This window comes from Ylistrum balloti, unplaced genomic scaffold, assembly GCF_031769215.1.
Source record: "Ylistrum balloti isolate Yb309-2 unplaced genomic scaffold, AGI_CSIRO_Ybal_v1 Utg369898, whole genome shotgun sequence".
NCBI classification, from domain to species: Eukaryota; Metazoa; Mollusca; class Bivalvia; order Pectinida; family Pectinidae; genus Ylistrum; species Ylistrum balloti.
In genome coordinates, this window is record NW_026782027.1 from 667,986 (window position 1) to 683,551 (window position 15,566).

A 15,566-nucleotide genomic window follows, 5' to 3' on the forward strand; every position below is an offset into this window, starting at 1 on the left:
TAATTCTATTTGGAGTTCCGGAACAGTCCCACCACGACGGAAAGAAACGTATAGAAAAAGATGCTAAAGTTGTAGGAGATGTATTAGAAGTCTGTGGAGTGTCAAACAAAGATAGGCCTGGAAAAATTATACGATTGGGAAAGAGACCATAGTCCAGTGACATAATTAATAACAGCCGGCCTTTTCTAGTTCGTTTTGAGTCGCAGCAACCAAACAAAGGAATCTTTAAAAAGATTAGAAAAATAAGAAATCATAGTCAACTTTCCTCAAAGTGAATAAGAAATGACTTAACACATTGTGAAAGAGAAGCAGAGAAGGCATTATACGAGGAAGCGAAGCAGAAAGAAAACAATGAAACGAAGGATTTTATATACCGTGTCCGTGGACCGCCTTGGAGTAGAAAAATTGTGCGCCCCAAGTTCCCAGAAACAATATTTAAAGAGGAAACTTTTAATGTCATTTCAACTTGAAAATGGTGAAATGATTTTGCTATTTAGCATTTAATTGGCTATACATATGTAATAACTTAGAATCCTAGAATTTTTTAAAGGAAACATCTCCTGATCATCATATAATTTTAGGTATGGATATAGAGGCATTTGTTTTGCCTGTGTCCATTATTTACTTATTATTACTATTACTATTACTTATTCACTGGCCATTAAATTTCGTTAAAATGTTTCTTTTTTATCATATCTCTGAACGCAAATTAATTTATATAACCAATTTATGATGGAAATTTTCGATTACTTAAGTGGATTTAAGTTAACCTTTTAGATTCCTTTCTTTTCCGTGACTTATCGTTTGCTTATCGTTCTTGAGCATCTCATTTTGAAAAAAAAATAAACCTGTTCTAAATATTCTGTACATTTGTATGCTACATGAATGATTGACTTATTATAAAATCTAACTACTTCTCTACTTGTTTATATTTTTTAATTTATTCAGATTTTTATGATCATAATGATTGAAAACATCTCCACAGTGGCATACATGTATGGAGTCAAGAATTCGTGCCAACCCGGATCCATACGACCGTCTCCAATTTCAGTACTAATGTGTGCCGCATATATCCGGTGTCTCCACAACAAAATCAACATGGGTGTCATACTTATAAATACGGTTTTAAGCTTTATCTTTGCCTAAGTTGCAGTTTATTGAGCTGAAATGTATTGATATTCCTTTTATGCTGACAACCAGACATGGCTAAAGAAGGTGGCTGTCTGTTCCGTATCGGGCAAGTATGATTATGTTCGTGAGTTTACAGGAGAGCTTTGGCTTATTGTTAGTCCAAAGGGCCGAAGCAACGACTCTATCAATCCGCGATTTTAATTTTTGTCTTGGACACGGACGAGACAAAAGTAGAATTGCAGAAAGATAGTGAGAACCCTTCAGACTAGCCTGCTGATGTTGTCATGATGTCCAACATCAGAACTATAAAGCAAACGAACGAGCTTTGTCAATACTAATAGTAAAACCTCCTCGTTATTTTCATCAGCCTTTCTCTTTTGAAACCACGTGGTACAGTTTGTCAGTCAGTTGGCGACCTTTTTCCTTTTGCGGGATTGTTGGGATTTGGAAATCGAAGATGTTGTCAAGTAAAAACTGAAACAATTCTATTATTTCATCCTCCTTATATTTCTCCTTTGGTTTTGACATATTTTTTTTCACAAAATACGCTTTAGTATAGTTCACAACCATATATTAATGCCACTCTTCAGCTTTTTGTTTTTAAAAGAAAGCTCTAATAAGAAGAGAATGAAGACTTTCATTCAGTTTACAAAGGGGTATATGGTGATATGCAAAGTAGAAAAATAAAATATATTTATTGAAGTAATGCTTCTTAGAAGAGGGTATTGAAGATTTGTTAAGCGCTCCCTAGAGTTCTTTACAGTCCACATACCACTAATTTCATTTCTTGAATATTGTATACGGTATCACAAAAATGTTTTACATATGTTTATATTGATTCTTGTGAAGTTTAGGAATCTAATTAATACAAATGGTGAAGGTCAATATTAATCCTCATCATTAATAGGCAGTTTAAATGTTTGTAATACTGAAGTATGATTAGCCAGTATTTATTTCTCTTTTTTTGTTGAAAAATTGCATAATGTATTGGTGGGGTTTCCCTTGTTATCAAGCAAGTCTAGTTCTTTTTGTATGCAGGAAATGTAATTACATCGGCACAGACAAGGATGAAGTTATTGGACGCCATATCTGCCGGCACAATAACATATCTGTTATGTATATTTTGAAGTGTGAATTTAACATCGGGATCAAGGAAGGCTGATGTGTGTTTTGTTTGCATTTTAGATGCCAAGCTCCTCATTTTTTTTAAAGAATAATGGACTGCAAAGATTCAACACAATCTGAAAATGAATCCAACACAGCATATTCTAGTTTCACTAATTCTCTGGCATATATAGTTTTTTTTTTTTATAGAATTCATAAGTATGATGAAAATCATATTCCAATTAATGGGCAGAGTTTCACAATATTTAGGACCTTTCATGAAAAGCTCTTGTAATTTAATCTTTTGGATAATGCTGAAATCATGAGAACAAGCTGACGGAGGAGTGTTCTTATCTTCTAATTCAGTTGTTGCAGTATTTGTTTGTAGTTGTAAAGTTTTGATGCAATGGGTTTAGAGTAACTGTAGGAAATTACAGGTAATTTCTACAAGTTTTTGATGGTGGAATGTTAGCTTGAAAATACTTCTGGTGTAAATATTGCTGATGTTGATAGCACCTGCTCCCTTATTTTCAAACTCAACTTTAATAAAGTGGAGAGTTGTTGGAGGATTGTAGCTGTTTTTATGGACATATTTAAAATGCCTGATTTGTGCTACATCATCAATAATTGATTTAAGTCTCCTAGTTTTTATAGCACAGAGAGAGGAAGCAAATATAATGTAGTTCAAACAAGATGAACACTTAATGGGTATGTGCGCTAGATTTAACGAATGCTGCTGTCGGTGACTAGATGTATGTCTAATCTGAGGTGTGAAAATGTTGATGTTACTGCATCTAGGACTGGACAAATAGCTTAGAATGAGAGTGATATCAATGCTGTTGAGATACAAGCTATAGGTAACACCTCATTACATTTCATTCATAGGTATTTCTTCTACTCAAGAACAAGTGTTGGCAAGCTTTACCACAGACGAGACATAGCAAAGGCCAGAGCAAAATATCCCAATGGTGAGACACATAGTGTGATACAACCAAAGTCATTCAATGGTAAGTACTTAATTAAGCCTACATGTGCACCTAGAGTATGCTGGAAGTGGTATATATAGTGTATGCTGGAGGTGGTACATATAGTGTATGCTGGATGTGGTACATATAGTGTATGCTGGAGGTGGTACATATAGTGTATGCTGGAGGTGGTACATATAGTGTATGCTGGAAGTGGTACATTTAGTGTATGCTGGAAGTGGTACATTTAGTGTATGCTGGAAGTGGTGCATATATATATATATAGTGTATGATGGAAGTGGTATGTGTAGTGTATGCTCGAAGTGCTTTGTGTAGTGTGCAAAGGAAGTGGTATAAATGGTATTGGCAAGTTTTTATATAGGATGTTCATGTTTTATATGTTTACTTACCCAGGTATTTTGAGTTGTGACAGATATTGACTTGAATTGGCCAATATTGTTAGTGTATACATTAACATACAATGTATATAATGACACAGATGTTATCATTAGGAAACCTTTTAAAGTAGCTGTCCTGGTCTTACTCTACTCATAATGTTTTGTTAAATCTCCCCATTTTTGTACTAGTACTTTCTGATTACTTGGTCATTATTAAGATGTAATTTTGGGATTGTTTACATTTTCTTCTTCCTTAGAACCCTCAAGCTTAAGCTCTAGCATTTGGTTACTATATATGTACACATACAAATGTCGTTGTAGACCTGACAATTACACCTCTGCCTATCCTACTGGACAATTATGCATATATAGTTACATGTGGCAAGACTGCAACTTCTATTGTGGTGGACCCTGGAGACGCTGAACCTGTCATAGTAAGTACATCATGTTGTGATGGAGTCATTGATGTCAAAGCAATAGAGTGATTGTCAAGTGATGTACTATTATCATAGTGATGTAATGTTAATAATAGTGATGTAATGTTAATACATAGTGATGTAATGTTTTCACATATTGATGTAATATTTTCATATAGTGATGTAATGTTTATACATATTGATGTAATGTTTATACATAATGATGTAATGTTTATACATAGTGATGTAATGTTAATACTTAGTGATGTAATGTTTATACATAGTGATGTAATGTTTTCACATATTGATGTAATATTTTCATATAGTGATGTAATGTTTATACATAATGATGTTATGTTTATACATAGTGATGTTATGTTTATACATGGTGATGTAATGTTAATACATAATGATGTAATGTTAATACATAATGATGTAATGTTTATACATAGTGATGTTATGTTTATACATAGTGATGCCTTTTATAAGGTTATTACAGTGATAAAGTTTTCATAGTGATAAGGCATGTTTTTTTCTTTGAGCTCTGTGGGACAGAATATTGACCCCATTCCCAAATGGATTATCTTTATAATATAGCCAAATTCCTAATATATATAGTTTAATTCTTAATTTCCTTAAATGATCCTTTTTTTTCAAAACATGACTTAAGATTAAAGGGCACTTTGCAAAATAAGTTGAATATTGCCCTGTTATGTTGCCATAGTGATAATGTTTACTGGGTGATAAGGTTGTCTCAGCAACAAGGTTGTTACAGCAATGAAGTTAATGATGATGAAATTTTTTACAATTTTATGTTTTCTCTTCTAGAAATACCTGAAGGAACAAGACATAATACCTGCTGCTGTACTTGTAACGCATAAACATTGGTAAGACAAGTTGTCTCCCCTTCCTGATTAATTTCTGAGATTCATACGGTCATCGTTAGGTTAGTTTGAAGAAATTCATTATAATATGTTGAAGTTGAAACTTTCAAGATATGTCTTCTTTCATAAAATTGATATTGTCCATAATGGTTATAGTTTGTTTCTGATAAACTCCATCTCCAAGTTGAATTGTCTCCCCTTTGACATGCCTTCACTCACCTTAGATGTCGCCTGTTTGTTAGTCTCCCCTCTCAATGACTTCTGAGTTTTCTCCTTTTTAAATACAATTCTGTTGTCCGTAAATTGTATTACCTTTTTATATCTAGATGGTGAGATGTCTTTGTTTTAGATTAAACAGTTTGTTGTGTAATGCCATATATAGATAGATATATAATCTACTCACTATAGAGGCAAGTTTTGATTTACCAGAATTAACCTACATAAATATGTTTTGAAAAAAAGAATGTATTTTTCAATGTTGATGGTGTTTCATAACACTACAGTCCACTTCCTAAGAAATAACAATATTGACACTAACGCCATCTCTATTTTTTAAACATTTTACTTTCTGTAAACATACAATTGTATGCATAATTGTTGCATTCTAAGTACTTTAAAAGTTTAAGTTTCACTTGTAAAATATTAGGTCGTAATTCCACTGAAATGTTACATATAAAGATCATCTAGTAAAATGAAATTTAATATTTACATAACAAAATTTTTAATTTCACTATTAGTTAAAGATATTTCAGTTCAATTTGCAGAAAACTGTACTGATTTGTATGTACTTATTCATATCTTGTTTTTATCATTTTTAGGGATCATGCAGGGGGAAATGCAGATTTTAAAAGAGCATTTTCTGAAATAAAAATTTTTGGAGGAAAACATGATAATGTACCTGATGTCACTAAGTAAGTTGGTACCTATATATTGACACACAAATGAATACCATTTCTTTTATTACAACTGTACTATTAGACACACCATACCCAGAAAATGAGTTAACTGCTTTGCTGTTTTGTCCTAGGACTTGTCAGTGAAGCAAAGTGTCTAAAATGTATCAAGGTGATTGAGGAAAATAAACATTTGATATATACGCATACCATCAAGCAGACTGTGTTTCAGTCTTTTAATTCTAGATTAACTATAATGCTTCTAAGACCTTTCATATTTCACCAAATTTTTTATGTGATATAAAAACCTTTTTTACCTCACCAAATGTTCTATGTGATGTAGATAGGTGTTTTCTTTACACTCCGAAACATGTGATGGTCTTTTTTCAGCACAGTGGACCAAGGTCACAATCTGGAGTTTGGGAACCTCAAGTTTTCTGTTCGATTTACACCTGGCCACACTGTGGGCCATGTTGTGTATGTACTGGATGGCCGACCATATGGGGCTCCAGATTCTTTGTTCTCTGGGGACCATTTGTTCCTTGGCGGATGTGGACGTATGTTTGAGGGACCACCTTCTACTATGCTTGGTTCTCTAGATGATATCTGTCAGCTGAGTGGGGAAACATTGGTTTGGCCAGGTAGAATATACATTTCGATATCAGTATATAGAATTTTTTCCGTCAGATATGATGACTCTCCCTCTTTAAGTGCAATTCTTCAACGTTTTTGTTGTTTAACTCATCTTGTCCAAAAGGCCAAGATAGCTCTAGAAATACTGTGGCATCCTTCATCTGTTCACTGTTTATCAACTTTTCCTATAAACCATTATGAGCAGATTTCAATCAAATTTGGTCTGAAGCCTTTTATGAGGAAAGGGAATTAATTTTATATAAATGGTAGATCTTGGCCCCTTGGGGGTTTCAAGAACAGCTCCCAATAGGGGAAATAGACATAAACTTTAAAACCTGTCTTCTCCAATAGGAATTCCAGGATTCTGTCCTAATTTTGTCTGGAGTATCCTTAGATGAAATGGAAGCAGTTTAGTGTAAACATTTGGTCTTGGCCCCAAGCAGTGGGAGGCGAAGGCCTAATAGGGATATATAGCAAATTATTTGAAATTTCTATGCTGTAGAAATCACAATATTTTGTTCAAATTTTGGTGGGAATGGGTCCCAAAGGGGAAAAACTTGTAAATCTTTAGAGTCATTTTCCTTTTCTTTCGAATAAACAAAACAAGATGAGCAATACAGGCCCAATTGGCCTATTGCTAAGCAATTTCACAGAAACTGTTTAGGCTTCACAACTATTTCATGAAATTGTAATTTTTTTTATGGTGTTGTGATTTTATGATTTCTTTTACCCTTTTAAGTTTTTCATTTAACATTTTTATCTTGTCAAGATAACTCCTTCCTCAGTTTTTAACGAACTGCAAGGATTATCTCCTGTCATTTAACATTCCAATGTTTGATTGCCTTGTCCATTGCATTGAGTCATTCAGGTTTACTTTTCGATTATTTAAGGTCATGAATATGCAAACGATAACTTAGAATTTGTCTGCCATCTGGAACCAAACAATACTGATGCTCAGGTATGTTATATGTTGAAGTACAGTTTGATAAGTATTGTATGTTTAAATATTGTAGTACAGTTTTATATACAATGTATGGTTAATTGCTGTAGTACAGTTTGATATACATTGTATGGTTAAATGCTGTAGTACAGTTTGATATACATTGTATGTTTAAATGTTGTAGTACAGTTTGATATACATTGTATGTTTAAATGATGTAGTACAGTTTGATATACATTGTATGTTTAAATGATGTAGTACAGTTTTATATACATTGTATATTTAAATGCTGTAGTACAGTTTGATATACATTGTATGTTTAAATGCTGTAGTACAGTTTTATATACATTGTATGGTTAAATGCTGTAGTACAGTTTGATATACATTGTATGTTTAAATGTTGTAGTACAGTTTTATATACATTGTATGGTTAAATGTTGTAGTACAGTTTTATATACAATGTATGTTTAAATGTTTAATTGCTGTAGTACAGTTTGATAAACATTGTATGTTTAATTGCTGTAGTACAGTTTGATAAACATTGTATGTTTAAATGCTGTAGTACAGTTTGATAAACATTGTATGTTTAATTGCTGTAGTACAGTTTGATGAGTATTGTATGGTTAAATGCTGTAGTACAGTTTGATAAACATTGTATGTTTAATTGCTGTAGTACAGTTTGATTGACATTTTCTGTTCAAATATTGCAGGACTTTTTAATAGACATTCACAAGTAGTACAGCCATACGTTTAAACGTTGTAGAAGATTTTGTTACTGTAACAGATTTTCTTCATTATAGTATTTGGTTTATTTGTATATATTGATAGGTATATTATGATATTGTTTATGTTTTGTAGAACAAATTTGACTGGGTGAAACAACAGAGAGAAAAACGTCTGATAACAGTAAGTACCATAAATTGTGAAAACAAATTTGGAAGTAAATATTCTTTATTTCTATTCACTAATTTTTCTGTGGGTAACATTTCCTCTCAGGACTCTAGATTTCACTTATAAACACACAAAAATGATTAAAGAATTGAAGTTTTTGGAAAGAAGAAAAATAATTTTGAACTTCAATATTTTATAGTGCCCCTCTACCATTGCGGACGAGCAGAAATACAATCCATTTCTGAGGACCAGTTATGAATCTGTTCTCAAGTCTGTAGGGATGACATGGACTGGACCTTTTCAGCCTCCTTCAGACAGTGTGCGGGCACAGGCACTAGCTGAAGTCCGCAAACAGAAGGATTCTTTCAAGTACAACTTATGAAAAGTTTACTCATTAGTACTTAATTTACACTCAGGTAACAGACAAATCCTTTTGTGTCAGTTTTGAGTACTTCTGACAAACAGTGGTGGCAACCACGCAGAATCTTTGATTTATCCATGAAAAAAACCTTTAAAGTCCTATATCTGCATAATGTGCACACCCCGAACTGGATGGTTATTTTTTCCCAAAAAAATAACTGTGCATATTATATGGGTTTCTGTGGTATACATAGGAGTCATCATACCCTGTAGACAGAGCTGTGTTAATTACAATTGGTTCAGGTAAAATCTATATATAGCTCACACATGACACAGTAAATAACCTGGAAAAGATGTATAACTTAAACCTGACTCAGTTTCAACTGGTCATCATTTCGTGGACATATATGAGTTCGTGGATTAACAAAAGACATAAAATTACTGAAAATAAAACCACAACAAAAATTACCAGTGTTCCTCTACCTGTATTACTGTGTATATATTGTTATATATTTCAGTCTTCAAGGTAGGGTTTTTTTCTACTTTTAAATTGAAATTATATTTGTTCAGCGCTTCAGAATGCTTTGCAATATTTTGATATAAATGTATTCAGTGAGTGTATTTATTTTTTTACTTTGATTTCTACATGTAAAATTGTTGGAGCTTTTTGATCATAATTATTTGTACATTGATGTAATGTATTATTTACAATTAGAAAGTTATTGAAAATGTTATTTTCAATTGATAACATGAAATTGGCCGGGACAAGGGTATTTAACATGTTATTAACATACAAATTGTTCACTATTGCCATGTAGATACCATGTTTATGCATAAATTCTATGAACTGAAAAAAATCCCTGATCAGTAAACATTTGTTGTCAATTCACTATTCTATAAGGGTGTCACCATTTTGTTACATTATAAATGTATGACCTTGACCTCAAGCCAGGAAGAAGATGAATTCAGAACTAAACTATTAAATATATTTTCCCAACATTGTGTTTTCGTATTAAAAAAGATTTGTTTTGAGGGGAAAAATTAAATTTGTATTTATGAATTAATCAAAGTGAAAGAAAGAGAAACGAGTAGCAAACAGTTTAATATGAAATTATGGTTAGAAAAATTTATCTTTTGTGCATGGTCATTTAGAAACTTTTAAACACTGATCGTTTCTTATGCACTGTTAACCAATGTGGGCAATGGAAGAAAGCAAATGACTTGAATAGGACCTATATCCTAACAAGTAAACTATGTACTTTGTCTCCGAGTTGTCAGGTGCTCTAATTTAGTCAAGATATACCTACGTCAGTTGTTGTTTAATCACTTGGGTCAATAACTTTTGGATTATCATATATCTGATAAGTATGCATTTAATCAATATTTTAGTAACTAAGAGGCCTTATGTAATGATGTGATGTTGGTTCCATGTTAGAATGAGGAACTATCAAGGATATTTAAATTAAAGACTTTGACCAACATCAGAGGCTATAGTGATAAAATAGATATTTTATGTTACAATTTGGTCGGAAATCAGGGTTGAATTTAGAGTTACTGGTGACTTACCTTGATCAGCTTTCAAATTTGCATCCGTAGAATAAATGAATATACTTATGTACTGTTTTTTATGGTGTAAAATCAAAAATCATTCTAGCAAAAATTATTGATAAATTTATTTGTAAGCTGTGTATTTATCTAAGAGAAGTTGTATTTAAAACTGTTGTGACAAGAACTGATATTATTGAATATTATTTTTACTTTATTTTATACCTCTTCCACCCTGATGTTCACAAAATTTGCAGGAATAGAGGTTTAATGGCCCGGTTGTGTATCCAAGGTGTTGATAACATACACTGCTGCTACCTACCATAACTTGATGTGAGGAAGATGTGCAAGTGATTGCACATATACCTTGTAATCTTGTGTTTTGAGATAAAAAAAATCGTTGGAAAAATAATTAATGAAAAAAATGCTAATACATGTATATTTGGTATATATATATAATGTGTACCTTGCTGATAGTTTCCTGTTTTCATTATCTGTCTATTTTATGTATTCAGTACAGGTGTATGATAATTTTTGATCATATTGAAAGTATGGCATTTACAAAGGTAATTAATAATTAAAATTTAAATAAGTCAATTAACAATTGTCTGTTGTTGTCACTCTGTCATTTGGTTTACTTTGTTAAATAGGCATATTGATCAAGTACAAGTCCAAAATCTTTTAACCATTAATTTTGTCTATATATTGATTCCATTACAAAGCCAGCTTTATTTGTGATGTTAAATTTATTAGATTTAAACTGAGTAAAGGTAACGGTTAATTGATGTCTTTTTGAACAATTATCTAAAGACCAAAATCAGAATTAGGCAGACAACAAAGCAATCATAGTGCTGAGGAAGAGCAACAGTGATGCGAAAACACTTTCGTTATGGCTGCCTCCATCATTAGCTGGCAAAATATGAAGTACAGGTAAAACAAATTGTTGAAACGTTTACAAATCGTTATAGCATGGCTTTTGCATTCAATCCAAACAAAATAGTATGTTGTCACTGGAAGGAAACGCTATACAATCAGAGGGTAATACAGGTTACGGCTTGATTATCATGTACAGATATCTCCCGCAATTTACAAAAATAATAATTTCGTGTCCAACGGTTTTTATTGTAAAAAAAATACTGAAATTGTTAGTTTTTATGCCCTCTTATTATGACAACATTAAGTACTTGCCCCATTTCATGTATAATACGTCCATCTGAAACATTAAGCTACTTTACCTCCTGAACTTATTAACTTGTCCTTGACACTGAATAGTCGTGTTATAAGTAGGTCACAGCTATTTTTGTAAGACTTATCTTTAGTGTTAGTAGGCCACTGTGACCAATATTTTAGACTTGGTTTTACTGACGAGACCTAGAAGAACTAGACATCGGTTTAGTATATTGTTTAGCTCTACTATTTTTTTTATCTAAAATGGTTTAAAATGGTGTTATTGACTTTTGTTTCTTTATACAACCTTACAGTTCTCTTTGTTAAGACTTAGCATCTCAGATAAAGAAGACTTTTCACAACGTGTTGCCGACTGATGGGTTTAAGACTTTTACACTATAGATAAGAAGATATTTCTTGGCGTGTTAAAAATAATCATGTTAGGTCCTACTACACTAACTACCGTTAAACCTCTGCTGATACTTGTAGGCCTATCACCAAATCTTAGCTATTCTATTTCATGAAGGTACAATTTGTCCTCATATCCATCTGTTACGAGTTATGACGAAAAGGACACGACAAGGACGTTTCGAAGTCATCAATATTTTTGTATATTGATTATTGATGATATTTGGCCTTATCTCGCCTTAATGCCAGCTATTGGTGCCCTGCTGGTGAAAACAGAGGTGACTAAAGTGTTTGTCCCCATCTGTCCCGCCGTCCGTGTGTCCGGATGTTTGTTCCCAGACGATAATTTGAGAAAAATGGGTGGATTTCAATGAAACTTCAGTTGACTTTCGGTTATAAGGTAATAGAGAGTGGAATTGAATTAGGGGTCGAAAGGTCAACTTCAAAGGTCAATGATGCTAAAAAATAGATATTTTTCGTCAAATTTTGGCTTCCAGATGATAACTCCAGAAAGGATTGATGGATTTGTTTGAAACTGCATACAATGTTAGCTTATGAGGTAATACGGAATGGAATTATGTGTGGGATCAAAAGGTCACTGTTACTAAAATTAGACTTTTATCGTCAAATTTTGCTTCCCAGATAACGTGTGATCGGATTCACCGATTTTATTGAAACTTGATGCGAGTTAAGGATCAAAAGGTCAACTGTGAAGGTCACTTACTACAATAGACATTTATCGCAAGTTTTATGGACCCGACCACCAAGCTTTAATACTAATTACGAAGGCACAAATGCCCAATTATATATCTGAACGTGTTATTACCAATGATCACACACCACAAAAATCTCATATTTACATGAACGGCTTCGAAACTTCCTTATGTATGGCGTCGTGGCATAGCTTTTAGAGAGTTATATCGTGATAAGATGATTTGAAGTTCCGGAGTCGTAAGTCGTTTATTTCTTAAAGGCGATTCAGAATTATATTCTTTCGTCATATGATTCTGTATTGAACCATAGTATCAAAATGACTAATGCATATGTCAATCAGAATGTCGGTGCTCGTAACAAATCGCTACTGCGAGGCCTTTCCGCGGTCATAGGTGCCACAACTACGCATTCCACCTAGAGGACGTAACGAGTATTTATAACTTTGTGTAGTAGTAACAGAGGATCGATAGGGATAAATATGTACCTGGTAAAGCTGATTGATCGATTAACACACCTACGAGACCTTCCGTCTTAACGTAAATGACAGCTTAAATGGCGTAACGAACAGGACCTTACTTTGATTCCGTTCGTTAAAGTCCATCTCCAATCACAGAGCAAACAGAATGGGGTGTATTCCCTTCAATAAAACTTTCGTTTTTTGTTTTAGATTTTGGAAGTAATGGGACCTTACTTCACCAAAAGGCAATTAAGATGGTTACCCGACCTAAAAATATAATTTAAAATATCAAGAAGTTTTTTCTAATGATAACTCCGGTGGATGTTATAGGAACTGATAGTAAATATCATCAGGTCCTGTTGTAGAGTCATGTGATTTTTTCAATGATTCGTGAAGTTCTAACATTGAGAAAGGTTAATTTCAAGTTTCATTGTTTTCGGAAGAACATTTCAACTCTCGAGTGGTCTTGAATTTTTGTAATTGTTCGGGATGATTATTTGCAGACGAACTTTGGGGAAAACAGATCCTACAGCATTTGAAATATCAAACTTTATTTCCAAATCGATTGTAGAGTGCCGAATGAAATACGGGGTTTTGCTGTATGAACATGCTGTTCGTCTTGGGCTGTCTTGAATCCTTTTGCAGCACGGATAAACACTGACAGCGGTGAATCCCTTGAGAGTTATATCAACACACAGGCACGATCATTGAGGTTGGGCTTTTCATCCTACCGATAGTTAACATTGTTGAAGAAATTCAAGTTGGCCAAGTGTGGATTTGTGGTGGCCTTGAAGGGAGAGAAAGCAGAGTGTTGTCACAGTCAAGTAGATGACACTCAGTTAGTGTTACAGTAAACAATGCCGATAATACCCCGAAGGCAGCTAGTGTTACAGTGAACAATGCCGAGAACACCCTTGTGTTGAAGTTCAATAGGATCGCGCAACAAATATAAGATTTTCAAGACCCTCTTTACATTTTACACCCAATTTCATCAGTATAGAGTTTGAATTAAGATACTGTGGATTTGAAAATCTGTTTCATGGTCATAGAAAGTTGAAATAATGTTACAACTATTCAACATTTCCGACATGAGATCAATAAAAATCACCTTTATAAACAATTATTTAAACACATTTAAATGATTGTCACCCACATACAGTTTGTGAGAGCTGAAGAAAAGGGGCACCGAACAGTCACTCCCACGTCTGTAATCCAGAAGCCTTATTCATTTTGAAAATTTGCACTTTAACAACATTATAATCGGAAACGTTGAAATGATAGTAAGAAATAGAATAATATGATGTGTATAAAGTTCCGGAAATCAATGCACTGGGCCTAGTTATTCAACAATTTTTTATTTATATTTGGTTATTTATCAAACATATTGGATATCTATTTTCAGCCTTAGTTTTGTAATTTTGTCCGTCATACTCTATGCACGGATTTTTTTTATGTGTAAGCACGGGCTGTTTCTTTCTATGGAAGCTACGCCCCTGACTCCATATCACGTGACCTCACTTAGCCAAGAGCCAGTCTTAGATACGAGAGCATACCTTACCAAGAGTATTATGTCTCTGACACCTAACCGATATCTCGGTTGAGTTCACCGTAGGAAGAGAAATCATACGGTTGGTATGTTTTTAATCATTCATATGGAAGGAGAGGAGAGAAGAATATTGGATTTATTTGTTCTGAACTGATGAATTTCAAACGTCTAGAATTCGCCGAAACTTACCATGATTGTAGTACTGTGCATCATCTAAAACTGTAGGTGGATCTAATATCCGAAAAAATATAGCTATCGAGATATTTGGGGTGAAACATATTAAAATCGTTAATTTCACTCAAATTTGTGTGTGTTGGGATCTCATGTTTCACATGTATACATACATAGTTTCACGAATGACATCGGTGTCTTCAATTTCGTCTCACGTCTCTGATGCCATCTTCATGATCGTAGCTCCCTGAATTCAAGTGGGTCACAATGAACGCCACATCGTGTCTTTTACAAAGAAGGGCACGTGCAACTTAACCAATTGATATATGGTAAGACTCAGCATTTTATCCAAAAACGTTAGTATTTGAACTTGAACGCATGTGACAGGTGTCTAGATTCATAGAAGCATACGTGTATCTGCAGACATGCAAACACATTGAGAAAACCACAGATTCACACAATCGAAAATCGAGATGGACAAACATTCGCTAACGGTCTGGTGGAATAAATGGAGACATACATACAGACACATAGTGATATATCGATACCAACAACCGGGTAGACGGAAACATTCACACCGACGGACGGACGGTCAGACAGATCCATTTCCAGAACGATACTGACATTCAAACAAACAGTAGCACATATGAAGACCTACGGGCGGACTAACAGAAAGATAAACGGAGCTAAACACTGACAGCAGGTTTCTACTTACAGCAAAAGACAGATCATGAATCGGGGTGGGGTGATGTTGGAATGAGAGACAAACACAAAGTGAAAGAAACACAAAAAACAAACAGGCGGGGATTTGTCCGGACAGTAAGACCGAGTGAGAGAATAGAAACAGAATTAAAAGAAATAAACATTAAATGAAAAGATACTGAAATATGCTAAAAACGAGACATTTCCATTAGACAAGTACCATGAGATTTCTTTCATAGGA

General features: G+C 33.7%; 1 protein-coding gene across 1 annotated transcript; it reads left to right on the forward strand.

Moving 5' to 3' along the window:
• Window positions 1-1,126: 1,126 nt before the first annotated feature.
• Window positions 1,127-9,272, forward strand: LOC132546593 (probable hydrolase PNKD). Its single transcript, XM_060210317.1, has 9 exons — window positions 1,127-1,237; window positions 3,121-3,242; window positions 3,920-4,032; window positions 4,843-4,901; window positions 5,717-5,809; window positions 6,182-6,432; window positions 7,315-7,382; window positions 8,223-8,270; window positions 8,455-9,272. The coding sequence occupies exons 1-9, from the start codon at window positions 1,203-1,205 to the stop codon at window positions 8,635-8,637; spliced, it is 972 nt and encodes a 323-aa protein (XP_060066300.1). The 5' UTR covers window positions 1,127-1,202; the 3' UTR covers window positions 8,638-9,272.
• The last annotated feature ends 6,294 nt before the right edge of the window (window positions 9,273-15,566 follow it).

Excerpts from the sequence above, each read along its gene's own strand:
- LOC132546593 (XM_060210317.1), top strand. The coding sequence starts at position 1,203 with ATGGCTAAAGAAGGTGGCTGTCTGTTCCGTATCGG. Across the intron at positions 4,902-5,716 it reads CTTGTAACGCATAAACATTG|GGATCATGCAGGGGGAAATG; the intron begins GTAAGACAAGTT and ends TATCATTTTTAG. Across the intron at positions 6,433-7,314 it reads GGAAACATTGGTTTGGCCAG|GTCATGAATATGCAAACGAT; the intron begins GTAGAATATACA and ends CGATTATTTAAG.